The sequence below is a fragment of the Phoenix dactylifera genome, chromosome 4, assembly GCF_009389715.1.
Source record: "Phoenix dactylifera cultivar Barhee BC4 chromosome 4, palm_55x_up_171113_PBpolish2nd_filt_p, whole genome shotgun sequence".
NCBI lineage: Eukaryota > Viridiplantae > Streptophyta > Magnoliopsida > Arecales > Arecaceae > Phoenix > Phoenix dactylifera.
Genome location: NC_052395.1, coordinates 9,303,524 through 9,317,805, shown reverse-complemented (window position 1 = coordinate 9,317,805; position 14,282 = coordinate 9,303,524). Strand labels below are relative to the sequence as shown.

At 40.0% G+C, this 14,282-nt stretch overlaps 1 protein-coding gene across 5 annotated transcripts in view; it reads left to right on the top strand.

Annotated features, from left to right (window-relative positions):
* The first annotated feature begins 9,812 nt into the window (after window positions 1–9,812).
* Window positions 9,813–14,282, top strand: part of LOC103706849 (golgin candidate 5) — a 39,879-nt gene continuing 35,409 nt past the window's right edge. The window contains exons 1-4 of one of the 5 annotated variants that reach the window (XM_008791100.3): window positions 9,813–10,149; window positions 10,546–10,759; window positions 11,531–12,531; window positions 13,566–13,637. In XM_008791100.3, coding sequence (XP_008789322.2) covers window positions 10,615–10,759; window positions 11,531–12,531; window positions 13,566–13,637 — 1,218 coding nt within the window. In that variant the 5' untranslated portion in view covers window positions 9,813–10,149; window positions 10,546–10,614. Of the gene's footprint in view, window positions 10,181–10,545; window positions 10,760–11,530; window positions 12,532–13,565; window positions 13,638–14,282 lie in introns of all 5 variants that reach the window. The other 4 variants (XM_008791102.4, XM_039125490.1, XM_008791101.4 and 1 more) reach the window with 4 other exon arrangements.

Below are 14,282 nucleotides of genomic sequence, written 5' to 3'. Positions count from 1 at the left end.
ATGAGTTTATATGTCTAAGAGAGATATTCGTTCTCATATTTTTGGTCGTATATTTCTGCTCGGCGGGCTTATTGTTATCCAGTGAATTAGGTAGTATCTACTAAATTATTTACTTTGATCCAGATCTAAAGGTTTTTTTTTAATACCTTGACATGCATAAGGGATTCAAATATGGGTCTTGACATTTTTTATTTTTATTTTTTTTTTGTAACTAGGTTTTGACTCTTGAGTATGATCAGCTGTAACAAGTTTATTATAATATTTCTCTTCAAGATAGCTCACTTTAAATTAATACAAATTATACTAATATTCAGCAAAAAAATCCTGAAATTGATGTAGCACCTTTTTTTTGTGGGTTAACTTTGTGTTGGCCATGCGTCAAAGGTGGCTTTAAATGTCAGATTACCGAAAGTTGTATTTTAGATATGCTGAGGATGCATGATCATTCCAAGTACAAAAAAAGAAAAAAAAAAAATGTTTCTTCTAAAAAAAAGTAATTAATTTTGGATATTTTGGAAACTTTAAAAACCATACACTTCGATTGTTTGTCTCCTCTACAAATAACCATGCTTGAATCTTGATGGGTATTTATTTTACTATATAAGCCAAGTCTTTTAACACGATTGTGCATGAGACATGCTTAATTTCCCACCTCATAGATTTCCCAATATCGTTGGTTTTAACACGATAGAATCGGGGCATCAAGGATGTTACTGACTTGGGTATGCGTGTTGCTTGGCCTCAGCACACCCTGTTTGTGGGTTTGAGATTATATTTAAATTTATAATGTATGCATCCAAAAAAAGGGTCAAGTTAAGTAGATAATTAATTTTGGTTGTATTGGTTTACTATTGATATATGATACAAGAGGGATATTCGATACACCGAATTGGCCTCCATATTAGGTATGAAGCTTGATATTGAGATGGCGTACATTGCTCAAAACAATTCAAATGATGTGAACTCAACATTCCATTGATAAATTTTATTAAAAATAAAAAATATAAATATAAAAATTTTATTCTATATTAGCTAAACTATTGGGTATGTATCATGTTAGTATTCAAGTTGTGTTGTGCCTCCATAAAAATCAATCCAAGACCCTAATGTATATATCATCCTGCAGCGTCAAATAAAATTTTGATGGTCACGGATTTGGACCTAAAAAACTACATGGATCGGTCTCTGGACTCGTATCTGACTTATGTGCATGAGTCCATGCAAGTCGGATCCAAGTGAGATCTGGCAGGGGTGTAATTTGCAAGTCCTATTAATGGTGCTAGTGGCACACGACAGCATCCATGGCTGTATACGTTTGCATGTAGTCAAACGCAAGGTATCTCATATTGCACTAGTGTTGATGGGTATGACCTGTGAGCCACAGCCACAAGAAATGAGCAGCCATCTTGGTTTGAGAGGACCAAATAACACGTGTTGTATTATATATCCATGTTATGATGGTTTCAATCTCATTTTGGTTTTTTTTAGGTTACATAAATACAAAACTATACATATATTGTGAGAACCTGGCCAAGTTGTATCTATTTTGAACTAAAGTCGGCACGTCCAAATGACTTTTGTTTAAAATCAAAAGAAAGAAGAAGAAGAAAAATTATAAAGCTCAAAACAGAAGAATCACGATCACGATTCTCTACCCAAGCTCCCACCATTGGGATGTGACCATTGGGCATGGCTGGTGCGGACTCTGCAAGACCTTTACGAATGGCTATCGGCTCTTAGAGCCCATTCCACTGGACGAACGGCCGCTGTTGAGTCAAGCTTATTCTCTTTCCAAAACTCCTTCCTTTAAATCTCCTTCATTTCCTACGACCGATCACCACCAAACTTGAATCTTTTCCTCGCTCCCTTCTACCTCGTCTTCGGTGGCTGCCAAGCTGCTACACCTAATTTCCATCGCCCAAAATGCCACCCCTATCTCTCTCAAGTCCCTATTTAGCCTTGTTTTCCTCTATTCCGAGTGTGTTACCACAAATCCCATCAGAATCAGTTTGATTTAGTTTCTATTACATTACATAAATACAAAACTATCCATATATTGGGAGAATAGTCCCAAATTGGGCTTGTTTTGAACTAAAGTTGGCAGGTCTAGCTCACTTATGTTTAAAATCAAAAAAAAAAAGAAGGACAGGGCTCAAAATAAAGAAATTGCAATCGCAATTCTCTGCCTAAGCTCCCATCATTGGGATATGGCTGTGGGGTGTGGCCCGTGCAGACTCCGCAAGGTCCATACGAATGACTATCGGTTGTTGGGGCCGTTTCCAACTGACAAACGGTCAACATTGAGTCGATATCTCCTTTCCAACACCCTTTTCTTTAAATCTCCTTCGTTTCATGCAATTGATCTTCACCAAGCTCGGATCCTTCCCTTCTTCCTTCTTCATCATCTCTGGTGGCCACCAAGCCATCCTAATTGACTTCCACCGCCAAAAATCCCATCCCTATCTCTCTCAAGCCCCCATTTTGCCTTGTCTGTTTACACGAGCGAACCACCATTGCATATAAAGGCCCCAACCACCTCGTTGCAGGTCATGCCACTGTCGGATCCCCATCCCTCCTTCCCTTCTTCCCTTTTAGATGAAACCAATTCCGAGATATTATTTCTCCTCTTTAAATCAGGTCCAAAATCCAACTAGACTTATCCCTTTTCCTGATGATCGACCCGAACCAAATAGATTAGGCCGAGACCGAGACCTAGATCAAGGTTCTCTCGCTCTCTCTCTCCCCTCTCTGGTCTCTTCTTCTCTCCCGATTGAAGGCTAACAATGTTAATTATTTGATCAAAGTAGTCTTCAACTCCATCGGAGCATCGGGTCTAAGGACTAGGCCATGTGTCAAAGGCTATGATCGGTCTTTCTAGAAGAAATTTTGGATCCGATTGATTTAGGATTGTAAGTTTCTTTTACCTCTGGTGATTTTATAGTGTATGCCATATATTTAAAATTGCAATTCATATTATTTAGTTTTGAAGCAATGATTGAGAAGAAAATATTTAAATAATTGGAAATTTTAGAAAATTTTGCATGTTTATGAAATACTATGCATGCTTGCGTAAAAAGAGTAATTTAAAAATTATTGATCAAGCATAAATTTTTATTTTGGAATGATTATGAACACAATGATTTATTTGCATAATTGCAGAGTTTGAAATGAGATGATATCTTTATTTTAATATTGCATAATATTTAGAAAGAGATTATTACTCTTATTTTAATTTTGCATAAAAATTGTAAAAAAATGAATTTTCTATTATTGAAAATAAGATGTGAAATTTTGGTTGATTGGCTTATGTTGTTGAAAACAAGTATGTTTATGTTATGTATGAGAAACCGATTGCTATATACATTATGAAAACTTTTTAGTTTGACTATGATTTAAGTCTAGCCAATGGGATTGATCGTTGGCCATATGTCAGAAACTAGTTCCTTCTGAGCTTAACCAATCAGGGTTGATCGCTGGCAGAGCTAGTCCTTTTGGATCCAACTAATTGGAGCTAATCACTAGCACATGCTGATTAATCACGTGTTTTATTTTTAGAATTAGTCCCTTTGCCTTGTTCCGGTGCTGTTGTGGTTCAAATCTGGCCTGAGGGTGACCACGTCGGTGGAGCCGAGGAAGCCGCCGGTGCTGGAAAGGGGAAGACGGGAGCCACCTCCTGCGCAACAACCGTGGATCTGCACAAAGCCTCACCGGTTTTTTCGGTGAGGGCCCCCCGACGATCAAGTTAGAGTGGATAAATTTGGTCCCGACCCAAAAGTTCCTTAGAAATTACGTGACCGAGCTATTTATAGCCTCGGTGGAGTGGCCCAGGTATCGGAGGTACTGTCAGCCTCCATCATGAAAGGGCATGGCTCTGAGTCGGATGACGCGCAGCTCAGGTTGGCTGGTGACGTGTGGTACAGTCCGTTCTTGAGAACGGTAGGGCATTGACGGTCACAGCAGGGTATGGCCGGAGTAGTCAGGGTGCCGTTTGACTGCTGTTGGCCGGTTATGGAGATATAACATGGCAGTGTGGAGGAGTACGGCCACATAGGTGGCGTAGGCCCGCACATGGATGTGGTCGCTGACGGGGCCGAACTCGTTAAATAGTCGCGTCATGTATTTGACGAGGTCGGCTTGGCGGAAACTGGGAGTAGCTCGATTTTCCGGGTTCCAAGGTGTACTCAAGGGAGCGCTCCGAGTTCGAAGGTCGGAGCGTATACGGTGAATCGCTGGGGGTTGGCGCCTCGAACTTAGCCGGGGCAGGTCGGTGATAGTCCGGAGGTACCCCGAACTTGGTCGGGGGAGTCGGCGATTGTCTGGAGTTAGTGGAGCTTTCGGCAAAATTTCGAGGACGAGCTGGCCCTAGGCCGAGGTGAAGATTCATCCGATCGTCGTTAATGTTTACTAGGCCGAAACTGGGTGGCCTTTTAGTTGTGGGCTGGACAGTCCATTTTTCTCTCTATTAGGGGCGAATTGTGACTGTGTAACTAGTACCTTTCCATTTCTTACCAATTAGGACTAATTGCTAGCACATGCTGATAGATTGTGTGGTCTATATTTACAGGCTAGTCTCTTTTGGGCCTTGTCACAGGATTGATTGTGGCCCTAGTCTCCAAAGGCCGTGAGAGAGTTTATGGTTTATTTTTATGCATGGCATCTTTTGAAAAAAAAATTATATTGATAAATGCATCTTACACTGTTAAATTGTTTGAAAAAAATGTACTTTAGCCCACTAGAGATTTTGGTAACTTATTGAGTTTGTAAAGCTCATTTTCTCTCTTTCTCTCTTTTTAAGATGTAGAAGAATAGACAGAGCTTAAGATCGAGCAGTGAAGAGTTCAAGATCTAGAAAATATTTTAGCTTTTCTTTAAATTAATTTGATTGGACATTTATATTTTATTCATTATTATTAGTGATTGTGGGCTACTTTTATTTGAATACTTGCATTATATTAATTATTTCTACCACCGCCCGAGTTTGGAATGACATGAATATGCATAAATCAAAAGGCAGACCTTACATGCGAGATTAAACCCTTTGGATGTGCGGCTACCCATCATATGCTCGGCTTGTACTAACATCGAGGTGTGACATATATCATATCCACGAAGATGCAAATTGTATTGCATTTGTTACATCCAATCAAACATCTTGAATACCTTGAACAGGAAATCTTAGCATTTTAGGTATCATGCCATTAGGATATGGGATATTTAGATTTGACGATTCCCATGCATCCATGTGAAATCATGTAACACCACATATTTGATTAGTATTTAGACAGGTAAATTGTGAAAGGGCCATTGCCAAACCCAGATCGCACCGGCTAATAGCCCTTTCATGATTTAGAGTTCTGCAAGTGAACTTTGATTGTCCAATATATATATTTAAGTAGATACTTGATAATTCTCTTTATATACCATATACAAATAATTATTAGTATAGATAATAGAAGTATGGATTTGAACATTCATATGTTCACGAGACAACTACATGTGCAGGTCAGTGTTGCATATAGTGCAAATTGAACCTGTAAAATTTTTACCCTGGCTCAATCCAATCTAACAATGTATCGCCGTCTTCATCTAAATTGCACGGTTCAAGTACATTAATGAAACCGAATATGAAGCCCTACAGCCTTTTCTTTTCCCTTCTGATACAACTCAATTTATTAATCTTGAGTCAGTATAGCTCAATTGGATCGAAAGGGTTTTACCCTTTCACCAGAAAAAAAAAAGAGGTCCATCAGAGGGCTCCATATAGGGGGCGTTTTGTATGGGGTGATCGTCCCAGGATCAAAGGTGATATGGATGGAGGTGATGAGATCACCGCATTTAGTTGCACCACCATGATCCTACGTGGTGGTAATCTTAAATCACCTCATTCCTCAAATCACCGTCCAACTCGATGATGGGATACCCATCCTTGAGGTCGGAAATTCAAGATCATCCTAGAGCAGTAATCCTGGGTTGAAAGTTAAAGACAAAAATACCTCTCAATTTAGCAAAAAAATTGATATATCACTATACCATCAATATATTATATCAATGTTATATATATATAATATTATGTTGACACTATATATTATATTAATGATATATATTATATTATAATATATTACTAATCATATTATTATCATATTATTATTGAAGGGTAATTTTAAATTATAGTAGAAATATATTATTATATTTTATATTTATATAATGAAAATATTTAATATATTATTCCTATTTACCTTATTTTTCTAATCAAAATAATTATTAGTATTAAAAATCTATTATAAGTATAAATAAAAATATTAATTCTATACTAAAAATAACATATCTTTATAAGATTAATAATTTATAGGAGTAATAAATATATTTTTGTAGAATATATTAATAATTAATATATTGATAAATATATTAATATTTTATTGTTCGTCCTTTTTCTGTCTAACTAAAAATATGCTAGACCGATCGTTGTTAGAACCGACGAACAAAAGTTAAATTTAATTCTACTCTTACCTGTTCTACTCGAAGAATAGCGGTTGTAAGAGGTCGATCCACAGAGAGGCGATTGGAGTTGCATAAAAATTAGAACATTCACTCGGATTCAAAATCGACTTTTGAATGATGGAAAAAAAAATATTATGTCGGGGATATTGACTGATTTCCTGGTCTACCAGAGAATTATTTTTTATTGAAATCAACTAGAGGACATATACTTAGATTTAAAAAAATATTTATATATTTAAAAAAAAAGAAAGCTCTGAACTAAAATGGATGAAAATAGTGCTAGGAATATTGAAGACTAGAACATCGATTTCATGAAAAAAATTTTAATGTATTAAAGAAAGATTACAGAATCTGAGGAACGGAAATTAAAAACAACATAAATTAAAAACTTTAGCATAAATAAAACTCTTTATTAAACTAAATCTAAAAACCCCAAAACAACATGTTTCAAAATAAAACTCTTACTAAAAAATTAAAACATTGCTCTCAATTAAACTAAAGAAATAGGAACAACATAATACCCAAAATCACTAATACACAAATTAAAAACATAACTTCTAAAAAATAAACAACAAAAACAATAATAAAAAAAACTAAGGAAGCGTGATGCTCTGTTTTCAAATCTGAAAACAGAGCATTACTCTTCCCCTCTTTCTTCTCTCACAAACAGAAGGTTCCGTTCCCCTGTTTCTTCTTCTCCCTTGGACCAGCCGGCCACCCCCCTTCAGCCGAGAGCTTTGGCCCAACCGAGCTCTTCCTCCTTCTCTGGTTCTTGGCCTCAACCCCCAACTGAGCACACCCTCCTTCTCTCTTCCTCCTTCTCCTCTTATAGCCGCGGATGGACGCCTGATGCGGAAGGGAGATGGCAGACGCGGTGAGGACGCGGGGAGGAGTCGATCACGGACGAGATCCGGGCGCTGGGAGCAGGCTGGATCGCTGATCACGGGCGGAAGCTTCGTGGACGGCTGCGAGGCGGAGGAGGAGCGATCTTGGCGTGATCCGTGGAGGAGATTGACCACGGATGCAGCGGATGCTGATTCGGGAAGCGGTGAGATGCGGTTCCTTGATCACAAACGGAAGGAGATGCGATGAAGACGCGGTGGGGGATCGTCGGGATTGGAAGCGGAAGAGGAAAGATGCTGGGAGCTGAAACGGAAGGTGGGAACGCGGTGCGGGATCGCCGGAAATTGGATCACGGCTGGGGCTTTCTTCTTCGGGTGCTGGGATTTCGGGATGATGGGATTCCGGGCGTTGCTGGCACGGTAGCTGGCTAGGGCTGGAAGTGGGCTCGGGCCGGCCCGAAGCCCATCGGGTCGGGCCGCCCGCGGGCCGGGCTATGGGCTGAATAATTAAGCCCATTTCTATTTCGGGCCGGGCTCGGGCTGAATAATTAAGCCCATTTCTATTTCGGGCCGGGCTCGGGTATCTCATTGGCCCGGCCCGGGCCCGACCCAAGCCCGAGCGGGGGAGGAGGAGGTCGGCGGGGAGAAGGGGCAGTCGGAGGCGAGGGAGAGGAGGGAGGAGCGGAGGAGGAGGAGGTCGGCGGGGGAACATGTCGACAGCGAGAGGGTCGGCGGATGGGAGGCAGGGGAGGAGTTGGAGGAAGGGGGAGGGCCAGAGGGTGGGGTACTCGAGGCGGATGAGGGCAGCGATGACCTGAGCGAGCTTATTGCGGAGGAAGGAAGGGGATGAGGGTGGGAAGGGGCAGTCGGAGGCGAGGGAGAGGAGGGAGGAGCGAAGAAGGAGGAGGTCGGCGGGGGAACATGTCGACAGCGAGAGGGTCGGGGGATGGGATGCAGGGGAGGAGTTGGAGGAAGGGGGAGGGCCAGAGGGTGGGGTACTCGAAGCGGATGAGGGCGGTGATGACATGAGCGAGCTTGTTGCGGAGGAAGGAAGAGGATGAGGGTGGGAAGGGGCAGTCGGAATTAGATCTGTCTCCAGATGCATCTGCCTTCCTCTTCCGATGTTTATCACCATCTCCAATTTCGACGTCGGCGACTTTACTGTGACTATTACTGGTATAGGAGCGCAGCTGGGCGAGGTGGTAGTGGCAGAGGGAGTGGGGGAGGTGCGCCGGTCTCTTGCAGCGCCATCCTTTGCCGTCTCTTTTCTTGCATAGGACAGGAGTATCGGTGGTCTCCTTAGCAGCTGAATCAACCTCCCTCTCCTTCCTCTTCCTCCTCTTCGCTACCTTCTTCTTCTTCTTATTACTCTTACATTCCTTCTCATCTGCTCCCTTCTCCACCTTCATCTCCTCACTGTCATAAGAATATCCATAGAAATGTGAACACTTGGACATAAGAAGCTGCCGCTCTCTTCCATTATATATATTTGCCAGGATCGGGCTGGCCCAATTGGGCTCGGGCCGGGCTCGGGCCGAGTTTCTGTAAAACTGTTCGGACCTAGGCCCGGCCCGAAGCCCGGAAAATAATTTCGGGCGGGGCTTGGGTAGAGGTGTGGCCCGGCCCGGCCCGGCCCACTTCCAGCCCTATGGCTGGCACGCGGAAGGACTTCTTTCTTTGGTTGCTGGGAAGGAGCGGAAGGTGTGGCTGGCTGGCGGGCTGAGGCGTTGAAGACGGGAGAGAAAAATGGATGCGTGATGCTGGGGATCTAACGGGAGCTGGCACGCAGAATCAAGATGCGCGCGATTGGGAGCTGGAATCAAAGTTGGGCTGAGACAACGGTGGGTGGCAGCCGGTAGTGACTCGACTCCATCAGGGTGATGCCCGTGGGAATTAAGACAAGTCAGATGCAGTTGGGCTCGGTTGAACCTGGACATGGAATGTGGGATGCTTGCACAAATAAAACATTAGTTAGTTAATTTTATTTTAAATGATTAGCTAAAATACTAATTAAAATGGCCTGACGATTGCACTTTTGTGCTCTCATTATTTATTATAATATATTTTATATGATTAATAAATATATGATAAGGGCTACTAAAAATAGAATATGTGACAAAATTATGAAACTATTATAGAAATTAGCATATAGGCTTATATTTTTGATTCATGAGAATTAAAAACACATAAAAGTTCTATCTAAGATATATCAGAGATATTTGTGGTATTATGTGATCCGTGATCTTGGATCTCCGTACCATACCAAACAAGTTACTAATGGATATCCGAAGATTTTTAATCACTGAATCATGGCCTACCAAATACATTGATTTTAAATCACTAGGATCAAATCACTCTAATATTTGGATTACCAGAGATCTTAAATCACCATGGTGATCCTGTTGGGGTTATCAATGAGCAGATTCAACAACCTTAATTTTATGAGTCGGACAAGGCCTTGTAGTCCGCGCCCAGTTAAACGAGAGTCGGCGATCGGCGAACCGGATCTACCGATGGGTCCGTTGAGATAAATCGTAGAGGAAATCGGTGCGATCCATACTTTCGGATCGTTGTGGGAGAAGCTCAACTGGAGGGGCAGCAAGAAATTGGAGCTTCCCTTCATTCTTTTGTTTTAGCTCCTTTTTTTTTTTGTTTCTTTCTTCATTTCTAGGTTTTTCCTTTTCTTTTCCTCTGCCTTCGATACGTCGGTGGAGATCGGCGGATTCCACCCAACTCATCCGCGATCGCAAGCCTAAATCTTCGAATTTTCGACTCGATTTCCTGAAGAAAACAGTCGGATTGGATCAAGGTATCCGGATCTTGGTTGGATCTTCCTCGAGGTTTGTGGATTTGATCGACCGCTTTTCTTGATCCCAGGGCTTCTATACCTCAGAGTCTCATTGGATTTCTTTTTTCTCTAATAGCATTCATGCTCGATCTTTCTATCTTTTCAAGTCTGACCGGTTCAATTCCCCTGTGAATGCTGCCAGAAACCGATAGGATTCTTTTCTCGAATAAAATTAAACTAAAATTCTACGGAATTCAAGGTGTTATGTAGAGAATCTCGATCCAGCTCTCTGCAACGGGTCCTTGTTTTTCTCATGAATAAATGGTTCTTGAATTTGGGAAATATGGTTGTTTAGAATTCCTTTGGTGTCTTCAAAAGATAGTGTATCGTAACATTGTATTTTGCTCATTGATGCAGAATAGATCCATGTCTATAAGGTTGGCATTTTGACTTTGGATCGAGTGGGATTCTTGTCTCGATTAGAGAATGGCGTGGTTGGGGAAGGTCTCATTGGGAGGCTTCCCAGATCTTGCCGGGGCGGTGACGAAACTGAGCGAGAGTGTGAAGAACATCGAGAAGAATTTTGATAGCGCTCTTGGTTTGGAGGAGAAACCAGAAGCTAAAGCTGAAGGTAATGCTATTTTCCTACATGTTCATGTGTTTGTAAATATACGAAATAATTAGTTTGCTAAGGATTAGGATGCTTGGATTTTTGAAAATTTTGATGTTGGTGGTGGTTCTCGATCAAGTATCCTTGGGTTAATTTCAACCTCATCCAGATGATATGGTCGAGGATAAAATAATAGTTACGAGTTTTAAGTCAAGCCAGTTATACCCTGCTATTCAAATGTGGATCTAGAACTTTAGCCATATGAATGTTTTTTTTTTCTTATTTTGTTTTTTTGGTAATGAATTAAGGACTTTTAGATACAATAGTGTAAGGACTAAGGAGTCTCCTTCAAACTTTGTTAATTATACCTGCAACATGAGGACAGAGTCATGCACTTTCTTGATCTTTTCATAGGTTTACATTGATCTTTCATGTCATTATATTAATCTGCTGATCTTGATTGGTGATACTTATATTCAATTCTTTCCGATTAAATCAATAGGACTTTTGTTAAAGGTTCTTATCAAAATCAATGAAACTCCTACATACTGATTTCCCTCACTGCAAATTGCCAGAATGCTTCAAATTTCCTCAATCTTCCATTTCTCGGATATGTTAAAGTTCATGGCTTAGACATTTACTTATCTAACTTGTTCTAACTTATTAAGTTGTCTTTTGTTTTACTACTTTTCCATAGACCAACATTGTTGAAACATAATAAATTTGTTTTCAACTATGTTTTAATGGACCAATCACTTTTTATGTGTTTTTTTATTTCTTTTCAATCATTAGGTTCGGGAGCATGGGAAGCAGCGTCAGAAAGGAAAGGGCTTTTTGATCTGGGGGGTTTTATGGGGCATATAGGAGATGGAAGTGCTCCTGAAGCATCAGTAGAAGCAGAATCCTTGGTAAAAGAAGAATCATCAGTAAAAGCTGAAACATCAGTGAAAGATGAATCTTCAGAATATCCTTCAGCTTATGATAGTATTACTAATGAACGATTACCTACATCTACGGCGGAAACAATTGCTTCTGTTGAGATGGAAAAAGAAGATTCTGAAAGCAAGGATGAAAATGTTGATCCTCATAAAGTAGATATTTCATCTAATGCACCTGGAGAACTTGATGAAGACAGAGTTGATGCTAAATCAGATCATTCACAAGCTGAGAACAATTTATCTACTGCTAGGAGTATTGATGTAGTAGATTCTGTTCTTACATTACAGAATATAGCAGATGCTGAGGTGGGAACCGTCAATGAATTACAGCCAGGAGATTCCATGCTAACAAGCACAGATGGCTTAGAACGAATTGAGAGCAATGCCCCATCTACACCAAATGAGTTGCATCATATAAAGGATTCACAGGTAAATCAAGACAAACATGAGATGGAACCTGAACAACTTGTTGATAAAGGTTCTCCTGATCAGGCTGATGTTTTAAATAATGGGCAAGTGAGCCTTGAAACAGAGTTTTCAAGTGTGATACCAGTTGGTATGCCAAAGCATGAAACTGCTGAAGAACAATCTGAGGATCACATTCCAAATTCTATCAGCTCTGAGCAGGATCCAGCAGTAACTCCTGAATCTATATCTCATGATACCGATGCATCTAGTGAGTCAGTGGAAATGAGCTTCCAAGGGAAGGATCTTGAAACTGATGAGAAGAAGCAGTCATCGAGCACAACAGTGAATGTACCAGGTTCCACAGATCCTTTAGTTGAAACAGAGAAGGTGAAAAAGGAAATGAAAATGATGGAAGCTGCATTGCAAGGTGCTGCTAGGCAAGCCCAGGTAATGTTTTAAATACTTAGACAATGAGAGTAATTAGAAAGTCTATAATTAGCTCATGCTACATTTTCTGTATTTTGTTTTGCGAGTATAGTACTTAGTTCAGTTGACATTTTGAAGTTATCACTTCTAAATGGTTTTTTTAACAAATTCTAGTGCATTTTTGTAGCTAATGCAGGCTAATTAGGATTTAGAACCAACTATTTTGAACAAGCTATTTTTGGACTTGGTCAGTCAGCTCCAGCTGGTGCAGTTCATCCATGATTTTTAGTTTCTAAAAGAATTCTCCTTACTCTAGCAGTATTCAGTGGCCCGACCAACAAAGCAACCAGAGAATATAATTAATGATCCAGCACAAGCTGTTCATTTTCTTTACATGAGCTCCAAATTATGCTCCTCTGAAAGCCAAAAAAAAAATCCAAGTTGTAACAAAGTATACTGGGTCGAATTGACATCTGGTATACAGACATAGAAAAGCCTATTTAATATATCATTTATATAATACATCCTCTTTTCTTTCAACATAAAATGATAAAATGACAGTGCAAAAGAGATGAAAAAGGACCTTTTGCTTGTGATTGTGGTTTTCATGATATTATGTAGCTAATAACTTTCTGGTATAAGAATGCACAAGCGGAAAAAAAAAGATGTATAAAGTCTTGGCATCAAGTGGCTTTTAGTTCTTATGGTCTCATGCTTCTATCTGCATTAGGTTTAGAGCATCAATTATTTCAATAGCTTGTCTTGTGTTTTTGCTTTTCTGTAGAGCGTTAAAAATTTAAAACCATCTCATGTCTGGAGACAGCACTCTAGTGGAGGGAAAGGGGAAGCTCTGAACTGTAACCTTCATATAAGAGTTTCTGCACTTATGTCATGTTCCATTACAATTTTAATATCATCAGTTTTTTTATCTAGGGACTGCGGCATCACCATATAGTAATTCTTAGTTCATCTTACAATGAAGATGAATTATCCTTCAACCATCCTGTAGTATTATCTACCAGACATTACGTTTATATTTTCCGATGCTTTTGCAGGCCAAAGCTGATGAAATTGCAAGACTTATGAATGAGAATGAACAGTTAAAATCTACCATTGATGATCTGAAGGTAGGTATGGAGCTTAATGCTTTATATTCTCTTGCTATTAAGAATACAGCAGATGCCATCAGTTGGTATTTGTGGCAAATTGTGATTTCTTAACTGCAGAATTGTGGATTGGTGTATGCATAGTCATGTTTTAATTGCCCCTTTTTTGATACTTGCCGCAAATTTTGATTTCTTAACTGTAGAAATGCAGATTGATGTATGCACCGTCATGCTTTCCCTGCCTTTTTCCCAATGCTGCCATTGGTTATCCACATTCAGGTGGGCTTATTGATTGTGCAGGAAAATGGTTTCCTAAACAACATCTGCCGAGATTCAATTTTGCAAATGAGAATATCCTTTCACCTTGGATTTAAATATTTTGTAAACTATTGTATGAAGAAATAATTCATACAGATGAGTTATGTTTGTGGGCACCATTGTAATGGAGGGAGCATGCAGGGAATGTGAAGGATATCAGCTTTTATACATACCACATGATCTATAAGTTTAAGAAAAAGGCTGAACCAATAAAAAATTCCAATATAATTAAATTAGAAGTAATATGCTCTTAGGCTTAGTGGTGAGGCAAGTGTAGGGCACATGCAGGGGTGATGAGATAATAGATGACACCCCTGAAAAGTTGATGCTGAAGAATATTTTTCTTCT